Here is a 23,135-nt window from a genome sequence, read left to right as displayed (position 1 = left end):
GTGAATTGGGTGCTCAGGACTGTATTGTAGGTAAAAAGGTGAAATGTCTTTAAGAAAACTGAAACTGTCAGTCAGGTTTTTTTCTGGCCAAGACACAAAAAATTAAATAAAATAAAATTAATTAAAAACCAGAGTAGAGTGCACTCTCTCTTCACATTTTCAAAAGAAATAAAATTGTGTGTGTTTGTTCAGAGACCTGGCGAGTGCTGTGAGGTGGCCAGTGAGGTCATGGAGTTGGATAGGTTGAGGTTGGCTGTGATGCTGAGCTGACTCTGACTAGTGGGGGGATAGGGAGAGGTGGGTGTCCGCAGCTGCTCTTCCCCTCGCTCCTCATCAGCTGTTGGAAGATAGCTGTCAATCAATGCCTCCAGAAACTTGACAATCAGCTCTGCGTAGTCAGGTATCTGGGTTTGCTACAGGGGTGTTAGAGGAGAAGAGGCAAAGGAAAATCAAGTTAATAGTTTGTAAATCATATCATGTTAAGTTCCATTTTGTATATTTCATTATTGAGTACATCAATTAGCCAGCTTTTTGCAGAGCTGTTTCATGATTGTTAGGGAAGCTGAATTACTCTTGCACTGCAGCAGGGAAAAGACATAATCTCACCTACCTTGGAGAAGGGTCCAGCAAACCTCCAAAGTCCATTAAAGCCAAAGCCTGCAAGATGAGAAGGGAAAGACAGAGGAAGCAGGGTGAGAATAGTTTCTCACAAAAGCACATTACTGCTGGGAAGCTCATTAAGGCATCATTATGTCTGACACTTCCTGTTAGAGTATCAGGTGTCGAAAGTTAAGACAGGGTGTAAAGATGGCGGTATTTAAATATTACTTTGTAAGTAGGAGGGCTGGTACTGTGGGGGAGACTCCTCATGGTACACCACACTCTGGACAATGCCGTGGACAGGGTTCAGGAGGTTAGTGTCCTGGCACATGGACAGCACAGTGTTGATCTTGGAGTCAAGCAGGTTGTGGCTGAGGATGGAGTGCATTCACCGCACCACACACACACACACACACACACACACACACACACACACACACACACACACACACGCACACGCACACACACGCGCGCAAGCACGCACGCACAGACACACACTTTTTTTATCTGGTCTAAAAATCAGTGTGAAGAAATGTTAATGTCATCCTCATCTGGCTGCTCTCCAAGCTTTTGAAGTGTTATGCCATGGTAATTGCAAAGGAGTGACGTTCATGCTGCTCAGCTGAGGTGCAATTGTCAATATCTATCTTGAAAGACTTCTGTTCACAACAGAGGGTGCATGTCATTTTAAGAATTCTATGGATAGATAAATAACCAACTAGCTGACATTTATGTGTATATTTGCATATTAATACTCTCACCAGACTCTACCTGACAGGCCGGTTTGAACTTAAAAATGAGCCTCAAGCTGTAAATTGTTGTGTTTTCCAGCTGTGTGTCACTGTACACAAGTTCCTGGAGCTAAAAAGCCCTCAGGAAGTGGAACACCACAACATGTTCAGTTATACCCAGTCCAGCAAGCCTCATTTTTCCAATGGTTGAGTCAATAAAGCAGTGGCATAATTCAAAAACAGCTATTTGCCAATCTTTAACACCGACAGTGTTGGCTGGACCAGATCACCAGTACACATGAATGTAGCTAAGCTATCATACTTCCAAAGTGATCATGATCATCTGTGCCATTGTTGAGAAATCTAAAATTGGAAATTCTCATTGGTTGCTTCTCATGCCAGTGTTTCTGCCACTTTCCCCTGCCTATCGAGAGCTGCACCACTCAGCGAGAGCACACATATCTTCAGTAAAAAAATTAAGATGATTTTATTAATGCTAACCAACATTTCCTCATTTTTCTTTAGTTCATCAGCGATGGTGAATGATTTAAATATATCGATGAGAAATGTTGAGCGTAAATGTTTGATTTACCATCTTTACCTCACAGTCTTGTCTAGATCCATCTCAATATTAATTTGGGGAACTACAATGGTCTTTGTTGATATGTTTCTAACCTTTAAATAAAAAGAAAATAAAAATTTAGAGAAACTTTATATTGTTGAGCAAAACTCATGAAAATCTGTTCAAGATCCGTCTTCTAAAAATTTCTGTACACCACTTCTGCACTGCTGGGCGGCAGGGTGGTCAGCACTGTTGCCTCACAGCAAGAAGGTTCCAGGTTCGAGTCCATCACAGGATCTTTCTGTGTGAGTTTGCATGTTCTCCCTGTTCCTGTGTGGGTTCTCTCTGGTACTCCAGCTTCCTCCCACAGTCCAAAGACATCAAGAGGGGACGAGGCTGATTGATACTCTAAATTGACTGTAGGTGTGACTGTGAGTGTGAATGGTTGTTTGTCTCTATGTGTTGGCCCTGTGACGGACTGGTGACCTGTCCAGGGTGAACCCCGCCTCTTGCCCAAAGGCAGCTGGGAAAGGCATCAGCAACCATAACCTTTAACAGGATAAGCGGTAGAAAATGGATAGTTGGATGGATGAGTGAATGAATGCACTGCCCACTTGTGGTGTTTCCAAAAAAGTCATGCAGATCAGTAGCTTCTAATGACAGTACGAGGTTGATGCTGAAAGATCCAAGAAAGTGCAGTGTGAGACAAATGTTTCTTCAAGTTAGTGCCTACCTGCTTAATCAGAATCATAAATCCTTTATTAATCCCTTGAGGGAAATTGTTGGATTGCAGTGCTCCATTTCACAGTATAAAAAAACAAAAAACAATATATAATAAGAAAAAAAAAATGAATCAAGAATATAAGGAGGTATCTTTTTACATATTTACATTTTTATACCAAAAGGGGTATTTGTATTGCACAATTAAACCAAGAAAAGCAACTCTATAGGATGGGCTGCATCTTAGAGGGAGGAGTTTGTCAGTTTGATAGCCACCGGTAGGAATGATTTCCTGTGGCGCTCAGTGGTGCAATGTGGGGGTATCGCCATGAAATATGAAACCTCATGTATAAATGTGTGTGTGCAGGGTAAAAGGAAAAAAAAGTCTTTTTATTTTGTATGTGTCTTGTTTTGTTTCTGTTGTCACTGTTGAGTGATCCTGTACAGGTAGCACAAACTGAGCAAGGAGAAACATGAATGACTGCAAAATGACTGATTCTACTGGTCATGTGGACAGTCTGTAGCCAGGGGCTAAGTGGACTTGATTCGACAGAGAGCCCAGAGAATACCGGCTTAAGAATATTTATTGATGGACCAAAATATTTGGAAATAGTTTGGCAACTCAGAATACAATCAAATAAAGGAGAAGGCGTACGTCTGCTACTTACACGACAGGGAAAACCTTTGGGAAGACCACACTAGCTTCGGCCAAGTATTCATACAGAATCCGCTGGTCAAAGTCATCAGTGGTGTATTTGACTTGGGTTGCCTGGAGATATCAGACAGTCTGTTAGCAGACCAGCATGGAGCAGAGTCACTGCCAACACAGATTCCTAACTAGATGCTGTGCAAGTGAACTTTGGCTGATGGAGCATGAGTCAGGATTGACTATGAGCAATGTTGCGGCAAATGTAGTGGCAGACCCCCCCCCCCCCCCCCCCCCCCCCTTGGGTGTGACCTCTTCCCCCCAAATGCATATTTATCAAATAATTTCGCCCAATTACAATAGGCCAGATGCAGTCCCAGAACGTGCCCACTGTTGCATGGTGCCGGCTAGGACATCCTCACAGAAACCAACAAAAGCGATAAGCTTTTTGCTTTTTGCTTGCTTGCTCACTTGCATTGCATTTTAGTTAGAAATCAGTGTAACACCGTGTCACCTAGGGGCTCGCTCACCAACACAGTGAGGAGAAGAGCCTGGATCTTGGGGTCAGTCAGCACTTCTTCATCCAGCAAAACGTTGGACTCAGACACAGACACCTTGCGAAGGTGAGAGTTTCCAATTCTTTGTGTCTCTGAAATGGTAATATGACACTGATACGTCATGAAGCACACAAAAGCATGCTGAAGAAAATGGAAGGAGCGCACCCTGCTCACCAATCTCGTAATCATTTTCTGCAACGCGTCTCATTTTAGGAGGTGTGGTCATGCCAGACTCCATCTCTGGTCTCTTTGGTGCTTTGGAGTCTGATATGAGATGATCAAAGCTTTTCCTAGTACCTGGAGAAACACACACACACTCTTGCCTTTTCAAATACTTAGCATGTTTATATTAAAAATAGGGAGATCCTTCCAAAGGAAAGAACAACGTGTACTATGGGCTGGGTCTTACCCAGGAGCTTCTTGGTGTTGGCCTGTGATGGCTGGCCCATATCCAGGCTCATTGACTTCCGTGTGCGTGGGCTGATCTGGCCCACGGTGGGGTAGTGATGGGCAGAAAGGTAGCGCTCGGAAACCTGCGGGGATGTCCACGGTTGAGTCTCTCGCAAAGTTCTGAGAGGAGAGAAAAAAGGTGAGACACTATGACATAAATTAATCCACTCATCAGATTTTGAGAATGTAGAGGAAATGTTATTTTGATCAATCAACTGGCATCTAGTGACCCGTTATGGGGACTGCAAAAGAAAATACACATTAAGGAATGATCTAATAGGTCTTTGTTTTTTGACTCTTTTTTTAGGTTGTTAAAACTTTACTCAAATAGCTGAAGACAAAAACAGATTTTGACTTGGAGATAGACTTTTATGAACCCTTCTAGTTTAGGGTGGAATATACATCACACTATTAATTTGGCGGGAACAATATTCATCAATCAACATTTTGGCTCACACTGTAATGTGAATGTTTCAGCACTCGCTCTAGCACCAGCTCATTTATGTCTGCAGTTCCTACAGTTTTCTTTGATAAAGTGATTCAAATTCAGATAAAATTTTTCTTGAAAAGAAATGGTGATGTCCTTACACTGCACCTTAAGAGACAGAAAGATTGCGCGTGCGCGCGCGCACACACACACACACACACACACACACAGACTCACAGAATTGCTAAACCCCACCTGATCAGATGTGACGTTAAGGTTTACTTAAGAAAGTGATGTCTACATTTGAAAGAAGTAGGGTAAAAAAACAACGGCAATGTGCTCCTTAGGTTACAGAGCTGACAGAGAGCTAGATCCTGAGGTGGTCCTCTTTGTGCATCAGCTCACCTGCAACTGGGATCAGTGATGTGACTGGAGTAGGTGTCCATAGGTACAGGGTCCATGGAGAGGTCGGAAATAAGTAGTGACTTCCTGTGTTTGAGGCTGCAGCGACTTCGCACCTCCTCAGATACAGTGAGCAGGGCTGCACAGGACACCATGATGGTACCGTGATTACCAACAAAGAAAACACAAATGCTGAATGACACTAAATGTGTTACATACCAGCCAGGTAGGCCACACTCTGGATGTTGACCTCAAACTTGTCGCATTTCAGATGCTTGCTGATGAGAGCAAGCAGCGTGTGAAGGATTCTCACTGTCCTTGCAACTGTGGTGGCTGATGGATGTCTGTAGCCTGGACACACAAATGAGGAAAAACTTCACACAAGCTTCATACACATCTTTAATTCTACATTTCAAAACATAGTCTTTATACTTGTCACTAACAATATGTTTCAGTCTAATATTTCGATCTAATATTATAAACACCAACAGCTTCATTTCAGATGAGAAATGAAGCCAGGTAGGATGACTGTAATACTATAGTTATCGTTCCATTCTTCTTTGTGTGCATTATTTTCACCGTCAACTTTTCCTCTTCACTCTATTTGAGAGACATTTTTCTCTTGTTGGCTTTCAATGTTTAACTAACCTGCAATTAGAATACAAACATGAAACATAATAGGGTCTTCGCCTGAAGTTCAGGCTCAGGCCCGAAAAAAAGCAAAAACACAATTTCCAAATGTGCATGTGAGGGGAGCGCCACTGATGCCACAGAACACAGCTCTGACAGTCAAATCGATCAAATAATGATTGGAATTAGCGTGTTGACAGCATTTCATACATTCTCAGCAACTTCCACACATGCGAGTCTTAGAAGGCTGTTTGTCATGCACACTGGTTGATAAGGACATTATCCTCATTGTACCTGTAACTGCATTTCTTAATGCAGCTCCAAACCAGACACCAGGAAACAACTGAATGCTTTCTATCAATCAATTTCAAAATGTAGCCTTTGATAAGGTCCAGTTTGAACGGCTTCAAAACATATATTGGCTCAAGACCATACCTATGTGGTATGATCCAAAATAAGCATATTTAAAGAATTGGACTTTCATTTCCACGACTTCTCCAAAAGTTTCTGGATTAATTTATATTTCCTAAAATTCTCCAGACCTGAAAATGATCATTTAAAATCCTGGCAATTTTCTGGTGGTTAATGACTGTAAAAACCATTTAAAGCCCATCCAGCAAACATACTGTATTATTTGAACCTTGTTAAGTTTACTGTTTGCCATATGTTCCATGTACATGAATCAAGGTTGACTGTATATGCTGAACTTGAAATCAAGATGTTTGTCTTCTCTCTGACGGTTTTACCTTTGAGTAGGTGGCCCACCAGGGCAAAGTTGAAGTTTGCACTGAAGTTGAGTCCCACAAAATGATCCATCTGCTTACAGTGCCATTCTAGAGGACGCCTGATCTCCATGAACACTTCTTCTGGGCTCTGAGGGAAAAGATAAAGGTTTGATTACAAATAGAGACTTGTTAGATGAGAAGGCTGTTGTGTTTTGCTGTTAATTTGACATATGGCCACAGAGGCAGCTCTTCTAGAAGTGTTGAATGAGATGGGAATAAATGTGCATACATAGGGTTACTCTTATTCCTGCCCAGCATTCCTCCTTTCATCTCTCCCTTGTGGAGGCCCTCAGCCTTATCAAGTCCACCAAGCTACCACTTATCCTCTTAATTCAAACCCTTTCTCTTTTCTCCAAACCATTTCCTTTGACATCTCTCCCTTCTGCACTCGCCTTACCTGTTCCTCCCTTCCTACAGTGGCTTCCAAAAGTATTCATACCCCTTGAACTTTTCCACATTTTGTCCTGTTTTGACTTCAAACATAAATGTATTTTATTGGAATTTTATGTGAAAGACCAACATGAGGTGGCACACAATTGTGAAGAAGAAAGAAAATCATACATGATTTTAATTTTTTTTCTACAAATCAAAAACTGCGGTGCGGTGTGCAAAAGTATTCAGCCCCCTTTTCTCTGAATGCAACCAATTGCCTTCAGAAGTTGCCTGATGGTTGCTGAATGATCGAATGTAGACCCAATGACTAAATAGAGCCCACCTGTAAGTAGTCTAATCTCAGCACAAAAACAGCATCATAAAGTCCAAAGAACACACCAAACAGGTCAGGAATAAAGTTGTGGAGAAGGTTACAGCAGGGTTAGGCTATAAAAAGATTTCCCAAGCATTGAACATCTCATTGAGCACTGTTCAGTCCATCAGCTAGAAATGGAAAGCGTATGGCACAACTGCAAACCTGCCAAGACACAGCCGTCCACCTGAACTTATAAGCTGAAGAAGGAGAGCATTGATCAGAGATGCAGCCAAGAGGCCCATGGTGACTTTGGACGAACTGCAGAGATACACAGCTCAGGTGGGGTACCTATCAACTATTGGTTGTGCACTGCAAAAATCTGGCCTTTATAGAAGAGTGGCAAGAAGACAGCCATTGTTAAAAAAAACAATAAGAAGTCCCATTTGCAGTTTGCCAGAAGCCATGTGGGGGACACCGCAAACATGTGGAAAAAGGTGCTCTGGTCAGATGAGACCAAAATTTAAGTTTTTGGCCAAAATGCAAAACGCGATGTGAGGCGGAAAACTAACACTGCACATCACTTTGAACACACCATCCCCACTGTCAAAATTCAAACTGGCAGCATCATGCTACCGGAGTTCTTCTCTTCAGCAGGGACAGGGAAGATGGTCAGAGTTGATGGGAAGATGGATGGAGCAAAACAAGGGGCAATCTTTGAAGAAAATCTGTTGGAGTCTGCAAAAGACTTGAGACTGGGGCAGACGTTCACCTTCCAGCAGGAAAATGACCCGAAACATAAAGCCAGGGCTACAATGCAATGGTTTAAATCAAAACCCTTTCATGTGTTCGAATGACCCAGTCAAAGTCCAGACCTAAATCCAATTGAGAATTTGTGGCAAGATCTGAAAACTGCTGGTCACAAATGCTCTCAATCTAATCAGACTGAGCTTGAGCTGTTTTGCAAAGAAGAATGGGCAAAAATTTCAGTCTCACTCTCTAGATGTGCAAAGCTGAAAGAAACATACCCCAAAAGACTTGCAGCTGTAATTGCAGCAAAACACGGGTCCACAAAGTATTGACTCAGGGTGGCTGAATACTTTTATTGAGACAGGCTGGATTACTGCAATTCCCTCCTATCAGGCTGCACCAGTAGGTCCCTAAAGACTCTCCAGCTGGTCCAAAATGCTGCTGCCCGCGTGTTGACGAGAACTAGTAGAAGAGACCATGTCTCTCCTGTACTGGGTTCTCTGCATTGGCTCCCTGTCAGATTTAGAATAGAATTCAAAATTCTCCTTCTAGCATACAAAGTCCTCAACAGTCAGGCTCCTTCATACCTGACAGAGTTCATAGTCCCCTATTATCCAGCTAGAACCCTTCGCTCCCAGGATGCAGGGTTACTGGTGGTTCCTAGAGTTTCTAAAAGTAGAATGGGAGCCAGAGCCTTCAGCTATCAGGCTCCCCTCCTGTGGAACCGTCTCCCAGTTTCAGTCCAGGATGCAGACACCGTCTCGACCTTTAAGAGCAGACTTAAGACCTTCCTTTTTGATCAGGCTTATAGTTGGGCTGCTTAGGCTGGCCCTTAGATATGCTGCTATAGGCTTAGGCTGCTGGGGGATCTCCCATGGTGCACTGGGCTTCTCTCTCTTCCTCTCTGTCCTCCTGTATTTGTCATACATAAATCATACTCATACGTCTTACCAACTCGTCTTCTTCTCCGGAGCCTTCAGGCTCCCCTCATCCCAGATCCTGGGTGCTGCTGGAGGAGGCTGCAGACCTGAAGAGTCTCAAGCTGCCACCCGTAGCTCCACCTGCTCACGTCCCCGTCTGTCCATCAGTCTCTTCCCTTTCTCTCTCTTTATCTCTGTCCCACTCTTTCCTTCTGCATATCTGTCTTCCTCCATTATCTGTCCTTGTCTCTGCCCGGCTCTCCTGCTCTCTTTCCCCCCAACCGGTCAAAGCAGAAGGCCGTCCCCATTGAGCCTGGATCTGCTTGACGTTCCTGCCTGTTAAAAGGAAGGTTTTCGTTGCCGCTGTTGAAGGATGTGCTTACTCATGGAGAATTGTTGGGTGTAAATTCATTGAAGGAATGTGGTACTAGACCTGCTCTACCTGTAAAGTGTCATGAGATAACTTTTGTTGTGATTTGGCTCTGTATGAATAAAATTGACTTGACCTGACACACCTCAAAAGACTTGCAGCTGTAATTGCAGCAAAAGGCGGTTCCACAAAATATTGACTCAGGGAGGCTGAATACATTTGGACACCAAGCTTTTCAGTTTTTTGTGAAAAAAATTCAAAATCATATATATAATCGTCTTTGTTCTTCACAATTGTGTGCCTCTTTGTTGGTCTTTCACATAAAAATTCCAATAAAATATATTCATATTTGTGGTTGTAACATGACAAGTGGAAAATTTCAAAGGGTATGAATTAACGACCCGACCGATTAATCGGCTGGCCAGTTTAATCACCTGATTATAGCTACTATTATATACACTTACTGACTTCTTAATTTGACACTGTGAAATGTAATGCACACTAATAACAACTTTATCATGAATTCTACTTGAATAAATGTTACTTTATAAATGTTGACACTGTCAGAGAGACTTCTTTATGTTTAGTGAGATGATAGTGGGTGTTACCCTTCAATTTAAATCTTCGTAACAAAGTGTTTGGAACTATATTTAAGCCATCAAAAGCAAGTTTTTGTCTTTTTCTATCTGAAAAATGTAAAAAAAAAAATTAATTGGCCATTATATCAGTTATAAGGATATCAGTAAGGATAGATCCTTACTGATGCAGGCACGGCACAGTTGAAAACTTCCAAAAGACAATTAAACTTAGCATATCATTGCTTAAATTTGCTAAGACACGACAAGACTGCTGGTGGGACTGTCTGTAAAATGACAATTTACGTTATAGATGAAAACACCAGCAACATGCTTGGACATACTTCTTTACAACATGAGCTTAAATCCCACAAAAGATTTGTACTATATTGTAAGACTCTAAATGCCACTGCTTCCTAACCGAGCAACACATCCATTACTGAGGGTAAATATTAGATGTTCTAGTCACATGAGTGCCATACTGGCAGGCTTAGCATATCAATAAATGTTGTACAATGAAGATGTCTTGCTTTGTTGTCTAGGCCTACGTGTATAAACACATGCTTGTATGAGGTTTTACATTTAGTGATATGTCGTGTGCTCATTAGTGTGATTTGCCTTGTCGTTGAAGACACGCATAGTGTCCAGTGTGTGGAGGTTCTGCTCCAGCAGGGCAGTCCCAGCAGAGTACAAGTTGACCTCATCCAGCTGCAGCACAGCCACTGCCACCCAGAACAGAGCTTTGTGCATGGGCGACTCCTGTAAGCAGACACCCAATAAGCTGCTGTGATCATTCATGTCAAGAAAAAACTTAAGAGAAACAGGACCTTGTGCTATCTGGGTGGGACTTTTCACTTAATGTTTCGACCAATCAGCTGAAGAAACAAAAAAATGACTGAGATACACTGTTAGTTTGATGTGTTTGCTAGCAGACCCTGACTAAATGCTCTTCTGGCTCAGGTGGTTTTGGACAAAACGTTTTAGCGCTTGGGTTTAATATCAAAAACTGAATTGCAGTTGGTTTTGGGTCAGTCGTTAATTGCTTAACTTGGATCTAGTTTCAAGGGAACAATGCACGAAAGGGTCAGGTCCTGTTGGAGCTGAAATAAAAGGCCCCTTTATTATACCAAACACTGTCAGCAGACATAATTACTAAATACTGAAACAATTCAAATAACAAAGCTTCAAAACTCAGTTCATTCATGAAATGGGCACAGACAACCACCCTAAACTAATGACTGAGGGAAGGTTGAAATGGCAAACTAGTAAGCATTTATGAAAGAGGGCAAAGACAGCTTACCTTGCTGAGCAGAGGCTGCAGCTTGGTCAGGGCAATGACAGTGGCTTCAATTAATACTTGGCTATTGTAATTATCAGGACCCTTCAGACAGCTCTCAAGACCCTAAAATAGAGAGATGGAAGGAAGAAGGAGACTCAAACACTGATTGAGAATTTCAGATTTGAATACAGATCTCAAGGTGAAATTCAGTATTTACAAATGTAGTGTAATTTTCAAAGGTCGTGTAGGTCAAGTGATGTCAGAAGTGTGTGCACCCTCACCCTGTCAATGCTGAGCAGAGGGCTGGCCTTGCTGAGGATTCGGATGATCTGCTTGATCTGGCTGTGACTCACCCTCTTACTGATGCAGCCGAAAACCACCAATGCTCTTGGCTGGAGGGAAGGGTTGTATTGGAATGCAAACCTTTTCACGCACGCACACACGCGCGCGCACACACACACACACACACACACACACACACACACACACACACACACACACACACACACACACACACACACACACACACACACACACACACACACACACACACACACACACACACACACACGCCGTTGCATTTTAAAATACTTAGCCTGGTTGCATTAAAAATAGGGAGAAGGGGTTTCCTACTTCTGTGCGAGTTCTGTCCACTGGTCTAGCCACTTGCAAGATGGTATATCCCTCATACAAGCCTGAGGAAAAACACACACATTGCAAACAGGATGCTGAATCAAATGGTTATGTATGTACACATAAACAAATCTAGTGTGGACAAATGCAATTCTATTTTCCTTCCTTTCAGGTAGTTTGAGGCACATTCTCCCAATGCCAGTTTGTCTCTGTGGGCTTTACTGTATGAAAAGAATGTGGGAGGGAGTGACAGCCAACCTCCATGATCTCCAGTAAGGCCTCAGTGACAGTCTCCAGGGAGGACAGGGCAAAGGTCTCCCTCTCATAAGACCCCGGGGAGAAGGAGCGGTCTCTGTAGCTCGAGCGGAAGGCAATGACGGCTGCTGACTTGACTTTGCTGATGCCAAACAGCAGGTAGAACTTTGGCAGGGAGAATTCCGTCAAGCTCAACCTCAAAACCTGCTTGGTCTCCTCTGAAATCATGGAACACAAAAGTTAATGAAAGTGTTCTTCATTATGAGGATTACTTAAACAGCTTAATTAAGTTCTCACCACTGAAGTTGAGCTGCGAGCAAGTGCAGAGGGAGTGGATAATGTTGATAACCAAACCATGGGTAGAGGCCCTTAAGGACAGCGGTCCAGTGGCAACCAGCAGGGTCACAACATGAAACAGGTAGGGAAGATGGGCTGCGACATCCAGGGAGTTGTTGAAAGAAAGCATGAGCATATAGCGAGCCAAGATGGCAATGTCATCCCACATCAGGTGCTGCTCAAGAGTGGGTGTGGGTGACAAGCAGGTCTTGTCTATGATCTTACACATGCGGCCGATAACCTGCCACAGAACAGCAAGGAAGAGACAAAGTGTATCATCACAGTCAAATTAATTTAATGATGTTATAGCAACACTCCTACCTGGCAACAAAGAGGCCAGAATTCACATCTTTACCTGTGAATCCACCTTTTTCATAACCCCAGCTAAGTTAAGCACAATATTACATCCCAATGTCACCATCAAGTCTTTATTGGTTAGCGTGTTGGCAAGTGTAAGTCATTGTTTGCATGTTTTATATTGAAGTGGTGGAGTTAAGTTTCTCTTGTTTTGACTGCTGACAACAACTTTTCATCAGCATCAGATTTTTTTGAACCTATAAAACACCAAACAGCAGTTACGGGTGGTCTCTTGGGAACAAGCCCATTATTTTTCAACAATATAAACCAGTATACCACTCAGTCCTAGCTGGCAGGGTGTTAGCCAGGACTAGGCATTCATTCATTCAGTTCGATTTTGAACCAGTTCTGTTGAGTCAAACACACATCTATCGTCATGCCGCTATTTTTACCGTCGATGCTGACAAATGGACAATTTTATCTCATATAGAATGACATAAATTTCAGACCAGCAATGAGGCACCTGGGAAGCCACAAGACAGAAATGCTTTTGCATGCTTTGAAAAAAAAAAAAAAGTTCTAGCACAATTCTTTCAATGTGGAGGTGATGTGTTGCTTGATGTTTACCAATAGGGTGCTCACTGGCGCACAGAGGTGCAGTAATATAGCTACTGTCATTGGAGGCCACAGAACAGACAGGTTTGTTGAGCAGAGGCCTTTGACATTTAAGGATAATTGTTAGGAAGAAATTACAGACAATTCATCAACCCCTTGAATAGCTGGTTAGCTAAGCTATGCTCAGCCATCACATCCCAATAAGGTTCTACAACTGACAACTCAAGGTCATCAACAGCAGCACACCGCCACTTCTGCTGCCTTTTGCAAGGGATGCTCAGTATGGCACACTTTAAGATTAAAGATCACATTTTCTTGATCCCTTAGGGAATTTCACAATGATGGTGCTTGTAGTTTTGCCAGACATAGCAAGAGTTTATGAGACCAAGATTGCCTAATCTTGCTCAATCATCATGAAAAAAACAAAACAAAACATTTTGTGTGGTCTAATCCAGCGGTTCCCAAACTTCTTTGGTCACGGACGCCCTTCTATATCCCCACTGGGTTGACGCACCCCCAATTCCCCATACCTTCAGGAAAAAAAACGCAACAATGCCAGATACAGTGCATAGAAGATAACTTCTTCTACACTTCATCTTAAGATGAGGTGCATTTTGAATAGCCTGCATTTATTTACTAATTAATATGTCAGCTTTTGATTTTATATTTTACAAAGGAAATATTTATTTACACATCCTTATTGTGTGAAAAAATACCACTTAAAAAACAGTCCAAACGGCCATCACATTTTTTTAAATCTTGTGCACCCCCTAGTGGCAGCTCGTGCACCCCCAGGGGTGCATGCAGCACACTTTGGGAATCCCTGGTCTAATCTATCGAATAAGTGTTTCTCTTTATTCAGGATACAGTGACTAGCAGTGACAGGCTGCTTGCAAAGTTACACAGCCCTTTATTGGCTACCACTAAAGAGGCTTAATGGTGAGTGGTAAATGAAGTTTTTGAGCATGATCAAAAAGCCTATTTGCCTTGCTAATAGGACCTAATAAGAACTGTAGATTTGGTGAAACCATATAGCTCTCTATGGGTAGAGCACTAAGCTTAAACTTGATTCTGTCTGTAGCCTAAACCTGGTGGCTTATTGTGATCACTGTTTCAGGCGATGTGCACAGCAGATCAGTGTTGAACAGGAACAACTGCACTGCTTGTCACTTTAAATGAGCACAATATGTCTCTCCAGTACCCACTTTAAAGCATCGTGATGGTGAACCAGAACGGTTGGATACAAAAAACTCATGCCTAATGATCCACTGTGATCAAACGTGACAATATCTACCGCTGAATATTTCAACAGTAAGCTGCTGGTAGAAATAAATACTGGGCAGCTTCTCTAATAATTAATTCATGCTTGTAGGTTTAGATCATATTCAGTGTATACAATACATATTTGATCACTAGCAAATACATTTCTGAGCCCTTGTGCAGTCATTGCTGCCTGGTATGCAGACATCCACATAGACCTTCTTTGTGCATCATCTAAATTCCATCGCACTGACCCTCACATAGTTATAGATGTATAAACTGTAACGTTAGCTTTACTGATGAAGACAACTTTAGCGAAACATGAACATTATTTTTTTTAAGGAGCTGATACACATGACTGAGCAGGAGCATTTATTCAAGTGCTGGGTGACAAGGAGTTCAAGATGGAGACAAAGCTCTATTGTGCTCAGAATGCTGTCCTAACATGACTTCAAACAGCAACACCATGTACAACCCCAGCATATACAGTGCACTCATGTATGGTTAAACAGCTGAGTACAGGGGAAACTATTATACTGTTAACTCCAGTGTGACACTTTGGTTAAAACACAGACAATCATGGATGTGATCTGCATTTCATCACTGACTGGTTCTTCTTATGGAAGAGTCTTCACAATAGTCACTATTCAGTAAAGTGCTGGTGTCTCCTATAATTGGAGCCAGGGCCTGGCTTTTCTATTGTGTGTGTCTGTGTATGATGTGTTTGTTTGTCTGACTAGCAGGCTGAGTTTGGATACACAGTTTACAGATAATGGATAAGCGAGCAAATGAGTTGCTTTGGATCCTTTAAGTAAGCAGCGCTTTACTGCTTCGGATCCCTTTCATCAAATTTGTAAGTATTTCATTCTAACAAAAAATGCTGTGATACACTTGGTTGGTGTTAATGTCACTGATTATAACATTCAGATTTATGTGTAACAATTAAATGTACTTTTTATAGGCTTTAAACAGAATATGATATGAGTCAATAAGATCTGTTAATTGTATCTCGCTAGAAATGGCTAGTCAGACTAAAGTGGTTGATATGCAAACCTGTAAGCCTTTACTGTAACTTGTGGAGTTAACATTGCCATTAACCTTGTCCATGAGTACTGGTACTAGCTGTTAGAGGATAGTCTCACCTTACTGGAGACCAGTTTGACATTTCCTGAAGCCAGAGCCACTGCAGTATCAGCCATGACCTCTGCCTTGATGGAGCCAAGCCCTCCTGTGGCACTGGTCTTAATAAAGCTGTCCAACACCACATCCAACAGGTCTGTTATCTGGGGACATGTGACGGTGTCAACACTTGTCAACAATCAAGACTTGAGGGACACTTCACCAATACAAAAACGTTAACGATTACTATGTTTACATGGACGGCAGTAACATGACCAATGACCTGATTCCAAATAAGACAGTTTCAATTAAGGTATTTACGTAAGTTTCTTATTTGACTTAAAACCATTTCTCGCATGTTGGTACATTCTTAGTGTGGCCTTGATAATAATGGAAAACTGTGAGCATAAAAAAAGAGTTGGTAAAATCCACTGAGCCATGTGTCATAAAACAATTTGACTGGTGTATGCTTATGCAAAAATGCCATGACAGCTCCAGTCAGACATAATAGTGTGATTTAGGGTTATGCATAACTGCATTGCAGTTCAATAATGGAACTAAGATCAGAACAATTAATGTCTTTCTCTGACTAATGTTCTTGTCTTCATCTCATTAATATTCATGTCTGAATTTGACCAATGTTCACTCTGTTTATCATCACATGCAGGTAAAATGATTAGAAAATGCTGTTAGAGTGTTAGTAGAGTAGTTGAGTGTTAATAAGTGTATCATCTTCATCATAATAACATCAGAATATTGCCGTCCATGTAAAAAAAGCCAGTGATATCACCCGCATCAGGTGATTGTTGAAGACTCTGTGTGGTGGACTTACCTGGCCCAAACTGCCCCAGATCTTGGCCTGAATTGAAGGATACATCTGTTTTTCATTAATTGTCATAGTGATGAGCTTGTCCAGAATGGCAGTGACTCGCTGGCGCTTGGCATCATCATTGTGCTTACAAAAGCGAACCAGGTTGAGCAGCCAGGGTGTCATGTACTCCAGACAGAGATGCTTCAGCTCAATACCTGCAACACAGAACATTTACAAACACAAAGCTTGGTTAACTTAGGCCAGCAAAGCGTACTAACGGCATTTTTACAATTGGAACTCTGCGTAGCTGACACTAACAAATTACTTTATAAGCGCAGTGTTGCAAAATATGATGGGTGAGCTTCTCGTTCCATAAATCAAATATATTGGAAACACAATTAATCTCATAAGTCATGCGAACTCTTATTTTCTTTCAGTGAGCTCAGTTCATTGCTGCTTCCTGCAGAGAGCATGCCTTACATTTATATTAAGGATGCCAGTGACATCTAGTGGTGAAATAGTAGATTGCAACCCCTCTTTCAAAACTAACAATTACATAAACTCCTTCAGGAGATGTTCTTGTGCACAAATTTGCTCTAACACACATTTGGACTTTTTTTTTTTTTTGAGTCAATCCTCCAGGTTTGCCAGGACACTGATGTTACCAGAGGTACAAAATAGATGTCAGGAGCAAGGAGTTATAAATTACCAACAGGCATTGCTTCCTGCTTGTAAAGAGGGTCAATGCGTCCTCATGAATTAGGCCTATTGATTCACCATTTTAGGTGAATAAAAACGAATGAAGATACAGTTATGATTACTTTCTTTCATTCTGACAATTTCACTAGCTTTTTGATGCTCTTTTTACTCTTGTCAGTTGGAGAAAACTGTATGTGCGGAGCAGCATGATCTTCACCACAGTGAAGGCTACTAGTTAAAGTTGCAACGTTATGTTTGTATAGTGTTTCAACTCTCTATATCAGGCCATTATTATTTCCATCTTAAGTTCTTCATTTTTTGTAGTTAAGCATGGGGAAAAAACAATAACAATGATATATTATTGGTTAACTTAGAAGACAGGATAAGCAATGATGCCAACCCAAAAATGTTTAGCTCCTTATCAAAGTTTCTGTTTGGTCAAATGTCTCCACACAGGTAACTATTCTCAGGAATGGACTGTGGCTACAAAACGTGGACCACACAAAACATAATCCTGGCCTAAATCAGCCATTTTATTTCTCGTGTTCTACAATGTTTAAAGGGCCTTTGTCGGTAATAGGGCCATATATATTCATTCCATATTTACTATATTGCACGTCTGGGTGTAGCCCTTTGCAAGAAGACTCCTGTCAGCACAACTCATGCATGTCACTGAGAGGAATCTATAACAGTAGTCCAGCCCCTTGCATTGGATACTGGGGGCTCTAAGAGTAGAGGAAACCCTATCAAGCATTTGAGTATGTTGGTACATCAGCAGCTGTGTTAAGGGGACTTACTGGACTTGCTGAAGCCAGAGATGCACTCCTCCAAAAACTCTAGTGTGAGGTGTGGCTCATTGGCAGCCAAAGTCTTGCTGATGGACACTATGAATAGGGTGTTATTTGCAGGGATGCAGAGGCCAGATGTCTCCAGCAGTTGTCCCTCTATCTTTAGGTTGAAGGTGCAGGTCAAAGCACACAACAGATTGTAAGCTGCTGATCTGTGTGGGGAATGAAAAGGGTTAGGGTTAGGTGAGGTTCATATATCTATCTATCTATCTATCTATATATATACATACAATGTAGAAGGTACTAAAAATATAGAAAACACTGAATGAGAAGGTGTCTCCAAACAAACGTGTGTATGTACATCATGACATGACACACACACACACACACACACACACACACACACACACACACACACACACACACACACACACACACACACACGCTCTGCATAATATTGCTCTGCAAGGGCATAAAATTCCAGCCTGAGCCTGTCATTTATCACTTTGATGTGCATAAACATGAGAATCCTTCTTATCGCTGCACTGTCAAAGAAAATATGGTATCTGCCGGGTAACATTTCCCCCCATTGAAGTCACTCACTCATTGCTTGTGTACTTATTAGTTAGAATTAAATTTTCAAATACAGAAAGCAAGAGCGAGCAAGAGATGTTGGGTGACAGATGACTCATGAGAGTTCTGCTTGTTTTGTTTTTACTCTGTTATGTGGCAAGTTGTTTCAGACGACTGTAACCCTTAATTTTTCACAGTACTAGGTAAGGTGAACATCTCTACCTAATGAACGTACTATAGCGTAGGAGAACTTAACCTGCAAAACTTACCTGAGGCTGGGGTCAGAACTACCGAGGTTGAGCAAAGCAATATTCAGAAGAGTGCCAGGAACATCTTTTGGTCGGATCTTGGTGTGCTGGGGGATGGAGTCAGGCTGAGATAACTCCCAGCGTGTCCGGATATGGATGATGGACTGGACGATGGCGTCACACTCCTGGTGCATAAATGTAAGCGGTGTGCCCTGGTTTGCCATTGTGAGGGTGAACTGGCTTTCATCTACCAGGCAAATCTCTTCAATCTCTGAAGCGTAGTAGACGTCGTTTAGGAAGACAGGCTGGCCAAGAACACGAGTTCGCTCAGCTGAGGTCACCTGCACTGCTGTGGAGCCAACCTAATAGGCAGGAAAATATTTCAGAATAGCCAAGGCTAATATGAATGCTTCTTAAAGTCCAAGCAGTCTGGGGTTTTTAATTATAGAAATTATGGGGGAACCTTACCTTTATTGAGACCTTGGTGTCTTTATGGGCCAACTTGAGGGCATTGTGGAACACTTTAAGGTCTTCCTCCAGGGTCAAAGTGGCCGCAGGAAGCTTCTGTTGGTCAGGTTCAATGTAGTCGGCCAGCTTAGCAGGAGAGTCAATGAACTGAAGTCGCTTGCTGCCCTTCAAGCCAGTCAGAAGCCGCTCATGGTACTTGGTGTACTCTCTCACCCAAGTGTTGCAGTTGTAGACATAGACAGCCGCTACATTTTCATAGGCAAAGCCAGGAAAGACCACAAACCACTTGGACAGAAAGTCAGTCTTGAAGCGATTACTGGGTCCTACATGTGTTAAGTCCACCACAATCTCGTAAGGCTTGGCATAGTAGGGCTTCAAGGTGAGGAGTACATGGTAGATTAGCAGGTCTCCGTTTATTTGTCCAGTTTTGAATCTAAAGAAAGGGAAATCAAAATGATTTAAGGTCACAGTAATGATATGTTTGTGCTTGCCCACTTTGTTTCAGTGCACACAAATGTGAAAATAAAAAGAACGTTTCATCAGAAACTTATTTTCTGTCCCTCTATTCTGGTAATACCTATGGTAGCAAAAACAGAGTACCTGAACTAACCAGACCAGATAAAGACCAAGGGATCAGGCCAGGAAGTGAATTCACAGCTTCTCAAGACTACGTCGGCAGAAAGTGTTTCAATCTACCCCTCAACAAAGTCCTCCACAAGAGACTACTCGTAAGTACTATTTGTAAGTATTGTCCATTCAAAATCATGCAGCCTCATTCTTTCAATCATTTCACATCTTATATAATATGCTAATGCACAAGACTATAGTTTAAAGTTCCAAATCAAAAATTCTTTGTAATGTCATAACTTGGTTGCCTCATTTAGGCTACAAGTACTTTTTGTTGCAGATAATTTTTTTCTCTCAAATTCAGAGCACTATGGAAGGCACTGGAGCATCTCTCTGGCTGGTTCTCCTGCTCAACCACTTAGCCTTCTGTACTACTGATAAAGACCAAGACCTTTCACCCATGCAGGGGTTTTCATTAAAAGCAGACAATTTAAGTTCAGTCCCTTCTATGGAGCCAAACCTTACAACAACAAATAACCACGCAAACTCTACAGTCAACAATGGTATTAGACTCGACTGCTTTATTGACACTGAGATAGGTCTGATTGCTTTAAGTTCAGCAGGGGGGCTGATTTTGTGCCTACTGGTTGCTATCGCGGTATTAGCATGCCAGATCAGACACATTCAGCGCCAGGTTTATGTTCCACGCAGTTCCCGCTCCAACATGTGTCTGGTGAGGAGTTCAGGCGACTGGGACACTGACCAGCCTGAGGTTGGAGGACTTGTTGGGCTTTGTGACATCAGTGTCATGCTGGAGGAAGTGAAAGCAGACAGCAAGATGGAGGAAAAGCAACAGGCTGACATACAAGAGGCAGAAGAGATGGCTGGGGCAGAACATGAGGAAGGGGCTTTGGCAATTGCTTTGGATCCCAAGGAGAAGGACAGTCGTATGCAGAGCTCCAGCTCACGGGACTCCTGCCAGGAGGTTCCCAGGGATCTAGAGAACATGCCTCTAGTTGTGTGAGGTGGTCACCAAACCTTGGTAACCTCCACCCCCAGGTACTTCTTTGGGATGACCACAAACACCCAGATCAGCTGGTGTGTGGCCATTTCATGAGACATGTTTCTTTCCAGTTTATCTTTCCTTGTGCAATTAAAATAAAACCTCAGTAAAATAGGGCTGCCTGTTTTAAATTTTTACAATACAATTCCTTAATTCAGGGCTAATATCTGAAATGTGTTTTCTGACCTTGAAATTTGAGAGAAATTACCTTCTTGTTGTGAGAAAATTGTATTTTCAAGAGAAGGAAATGTTCTCAGGGGTTAAGTGTTTGAACTCAACAGCTGTACAAGTAAAACAGGCTAAATTTACAACATGTCATCTACATGTGTCCAAAATTGTGCACAATTCCATAGCCATTTAGACATACATAAATAATTTGAGAATTAAAAAAAAAAAACTTAGTTGGAACAATGAACACGTCTGTTTTTTTCTGTGATGACAACCCTTACTGCTTAACAAAGCTCAGATGTCTTCTTGGCCAACCTCATGTCAGACCGACAACAGTCTATTCTAAAAAAGAGTGAGGGGTACATTTTTATTTTTCAAAAGTTTAACTTTTAATCTTCTAACACGGTATGCTATATTTATTATGCACTTTTTAAACAAACTGGGTGTGGATTGTGAGACTGCCTGATTTGGCGCACTAAAAAGAAGGCCAACAACTAAATACATGTTTCAAGTAAGCAAAATATCAACCTCCAGTCTAAGCTACTACCAAACCTGCGTTGGAATGATGACGATCGTGCTTGCTCCATCAACATGTGCATGCTTTAGTGAGTTGCGTTGTCCATCTATCATCTATACTGCAGAATTTCCAATGTAACTCTGATTTCATGATTCTTGTGTAAGGGAGCCTGTTCATATGACATGTAATAAATGAATGGATTCTTGCAGTGTCTGTGTTTAGAATCAGTATCTAGAATTCTGACCAGTTTCCTTTAGAGAGTAGCTAGGATCAATGGATCATAGCTTTAAAAATGATGAGTGAGAGTCATTTTTAGCTGTATCGTTCAGGGTTGGAGGCAGTAGTTTTGCAAGCCTCATCACAACACTCACAATGAGATATTTGCTGACAACTACTTATTTATTCCAAAGTGAGCTGATCTGATATGATCCCAATTAAAATTAGCTGTAACTAAATCAACATTTTCCCAGTGATGGCATATCCATTATTCATTAAGTAGCATATATTATTCCAGTATGAAATGTAGTTGGCAACAAGTTGATGGGCAACTCAGAACACAGCACAACACAACTGCTATAGATGTTTGATAGAATCATAACTTCTCTCTAGGAGTTTTTGAAATTTTCATACATCAAATCGGTCGTTGAGGACCAAATGTGTAAATACCTCTGCTTCCACAGTGAACAGTGGTTGAGTAGGCGGTCCTTCAGTGTGGCCAGGAGGGGCTTCTTAAATATGGCAAAAATCCTAATCATGATCATTTTAACTGACACTGAAATGCAATTATGCCTTTTTTTCCCCCAAAGAACATCATGTACGTTAATGTCAGACTGAATAGGGACAGGAAACTATTGCAGCACCACAATTTTAACTGAAATTCAAATAATCGCTGTGCCTGAATGTATGGTTTAATTTACTTCTGAATGTAGTGGATCTGATGAAATGAAATCCCAATTAATCCCCATTGGGCAGAGATTGGGACACAACTTTTGACTTGGCCTTAGATTGCACTGACGCTACACCATGCAGTGACTTGATTTGATTGAAGCCTTGACCTTAAAAGATTTGATACTTGACTCAGATCTGAGGTTTGGGACTCTTGTGCAGTCTCTTTTTCTTCTTTTGAGCAATAAATAATAATAATAATAGAAATACATTTAATCTCAAGCTGAAACTTGTTTCCTTCTCAATGTCAATGCATTATTATCCATTTGAGATCTGCTCCCATAGACACGACAGTTAAACTGTGTGTGCTAGTGCAGGGGTTACCAACCAACAGGGCTCACTTTGTTATCGGGTCTTTGACTGTGTAGAGCTAGGCCTCAAAAACACATGTAAAACTGGCTGCCATGCACTCTGAAGTCATGCCACTTATTGTGTCATTAATGGTGAACTGCTTGCTAGCAAAAGCTTGTCACTGGAGCTCAACCAGGTAATAACTAGGTCACACCCACTCAGAGTCTTAACAGCAGCAACTCTTCACCAGATTAGAATAGAAGACGCCTCTTGGATTAGAGGCAAAATGTCCTCAAGAAAACTGGAACAGTTCAGCTGCCTGTGACACAGCACTGGAGAGACAAGTTATTAACTTAAAAGGAATTTTTTGTTTTTTCATATTGCATCAGTGTT

At 41.8% G+C, this 23,135-nt stretch overlaps 2 protein-coding genes across 4 annotated transcripts in view; one reads left to right on the top strand and one right to left on the bottom strand.

Moving 5' to 3' along the window:
- nf1a (neurofibromin 1a) overlaps window positions 1-23,135 on the bottom strand; it is a 100,972-nt gene that overhangs the window by 1,053 nt on the left and 76,784 nt on the right. For all 3 annotated transcript variants that reach the window (XM_086216121.1, XM_086216123.1, XM_086216122.1), the window contains 21 exons: window positions 19,192-19,624; window positions 18,745-19,085; window positions 17,912-18,114; window positions 16,437-16,630; window positions 15,628-15,768; window positions 12,275-12,554; window positions 11,981-12,195; window positions 11,723-11,784; window positions 11,371-11,512; window positions 11,111-11,212; window positions 10,429-10,569; window positions 6,472-6,598; window positions 5,315-5,446; window positions 5,099-5,234; window positions 4,226-4,386; window positions 3,991-4,113; window positions 3,790-3,908; window positions 3,282-3,382; window positions 829-971; window positions 611-657; window positions 197-413 (listed from right to left, as the gene is read on the bottom strand). In XM_086216121.1, the coding sequence (XP_086072247.1) occupies window positions 197-413; window positions 611-657; window positions 829-971; window positions 3,282-3,382; window positions 3,790-3,908; window positions 3,991-4,113; window positions 4,226-4,386; window positions 5,099-5,234; window positions 5,315-5,446; window positions 6,472-6,598; window positions 10,429-10,569; window positions 11,111-11,212; window positions 11,371-11,512; window positions 11,723-11,784; window positions 11,981-12,195; window positions 12,275-12,554; window positions 15,628-15,768; window positions 16,437-16,630; window positions 17,912-18,114; window positions 18,745-19,085; window positions 19,192-19,624 (3,560 nt within the window). The remainder of the gene's footprint in view (window positions 1-196; window positions 414-610; window positions 658-828; window positions 972-3,281; window positions 3,383-3,789; window positions 3,909-3,990; window positions 4,114-4,225; window positions 4,387-5,098; window positions 5,235-5,314; window positions 5,447-6,471; window positions 6,599-10,428; window positions 10,570-11,110; window positions 11,213-11,370; window positions 11,513-11,722; window positions 11,785-11,980; window positions 12,196-12,274; window positions 12,555-15,627; window positions 15,769-16,436; window positions 16,631-17,911; window positions 18,115-18,744; window positions 19,086-19,191; window positions 19,625-23,135) is intronic.
- Window positions 15,178-21,714, top strand: LOC147254478 (uncharacterized). Its single transcript, XM_086216125.1, has 3 exons — window positions 15,178-15,338; window positions 19,778-19,919; window positions 20,123-21,714. Exon 3 carries the CDS (start codon window positions 20,129-20,131, stop codon window positions 20,780-20,782), a length of 654 nt encoding a protein of 217 aa, XP_086072251.1. The 5' UTR covers window positions 15,178-15,338; window positions 19,778-19,919; window positions 20,123-20,128; the 3' UTR covers window positions 20,783-21,714.

Source organism: Aulostomus chinensis, chromosome 10 (assembly GCF_037954235.1).
Source record: "Aulostomus chinensis isolate RoL2024-O1b breed Wild chromosome 10, RoL_Achi_v1.0, whole genome shotgun sequence".
In the NCBI taxonomy this organism is placed as follows: domain Eukaryota; kingdom Metazoa; phylum Chordata; class Actinopteri; order Syngnathiformes; family Aulostomidae; genus Aulostomus; species Aulostomus chinensis.
The sequence above is the reverse complement of the archived record's forward strand: the minus strand, read 5'-3'. Positions and strand labels throughout refer to the sequence as shown.

What these genes read in the sequence shown, in the direction of transcription:
- LOC147254478 (XM_086216125.1), top strand. Translation starts at nt 20,129, where the DNA reads ATGGAAGGCACTGGAGCATCTCTCTGGCTGGTTCTCCTGCTCAACCAC.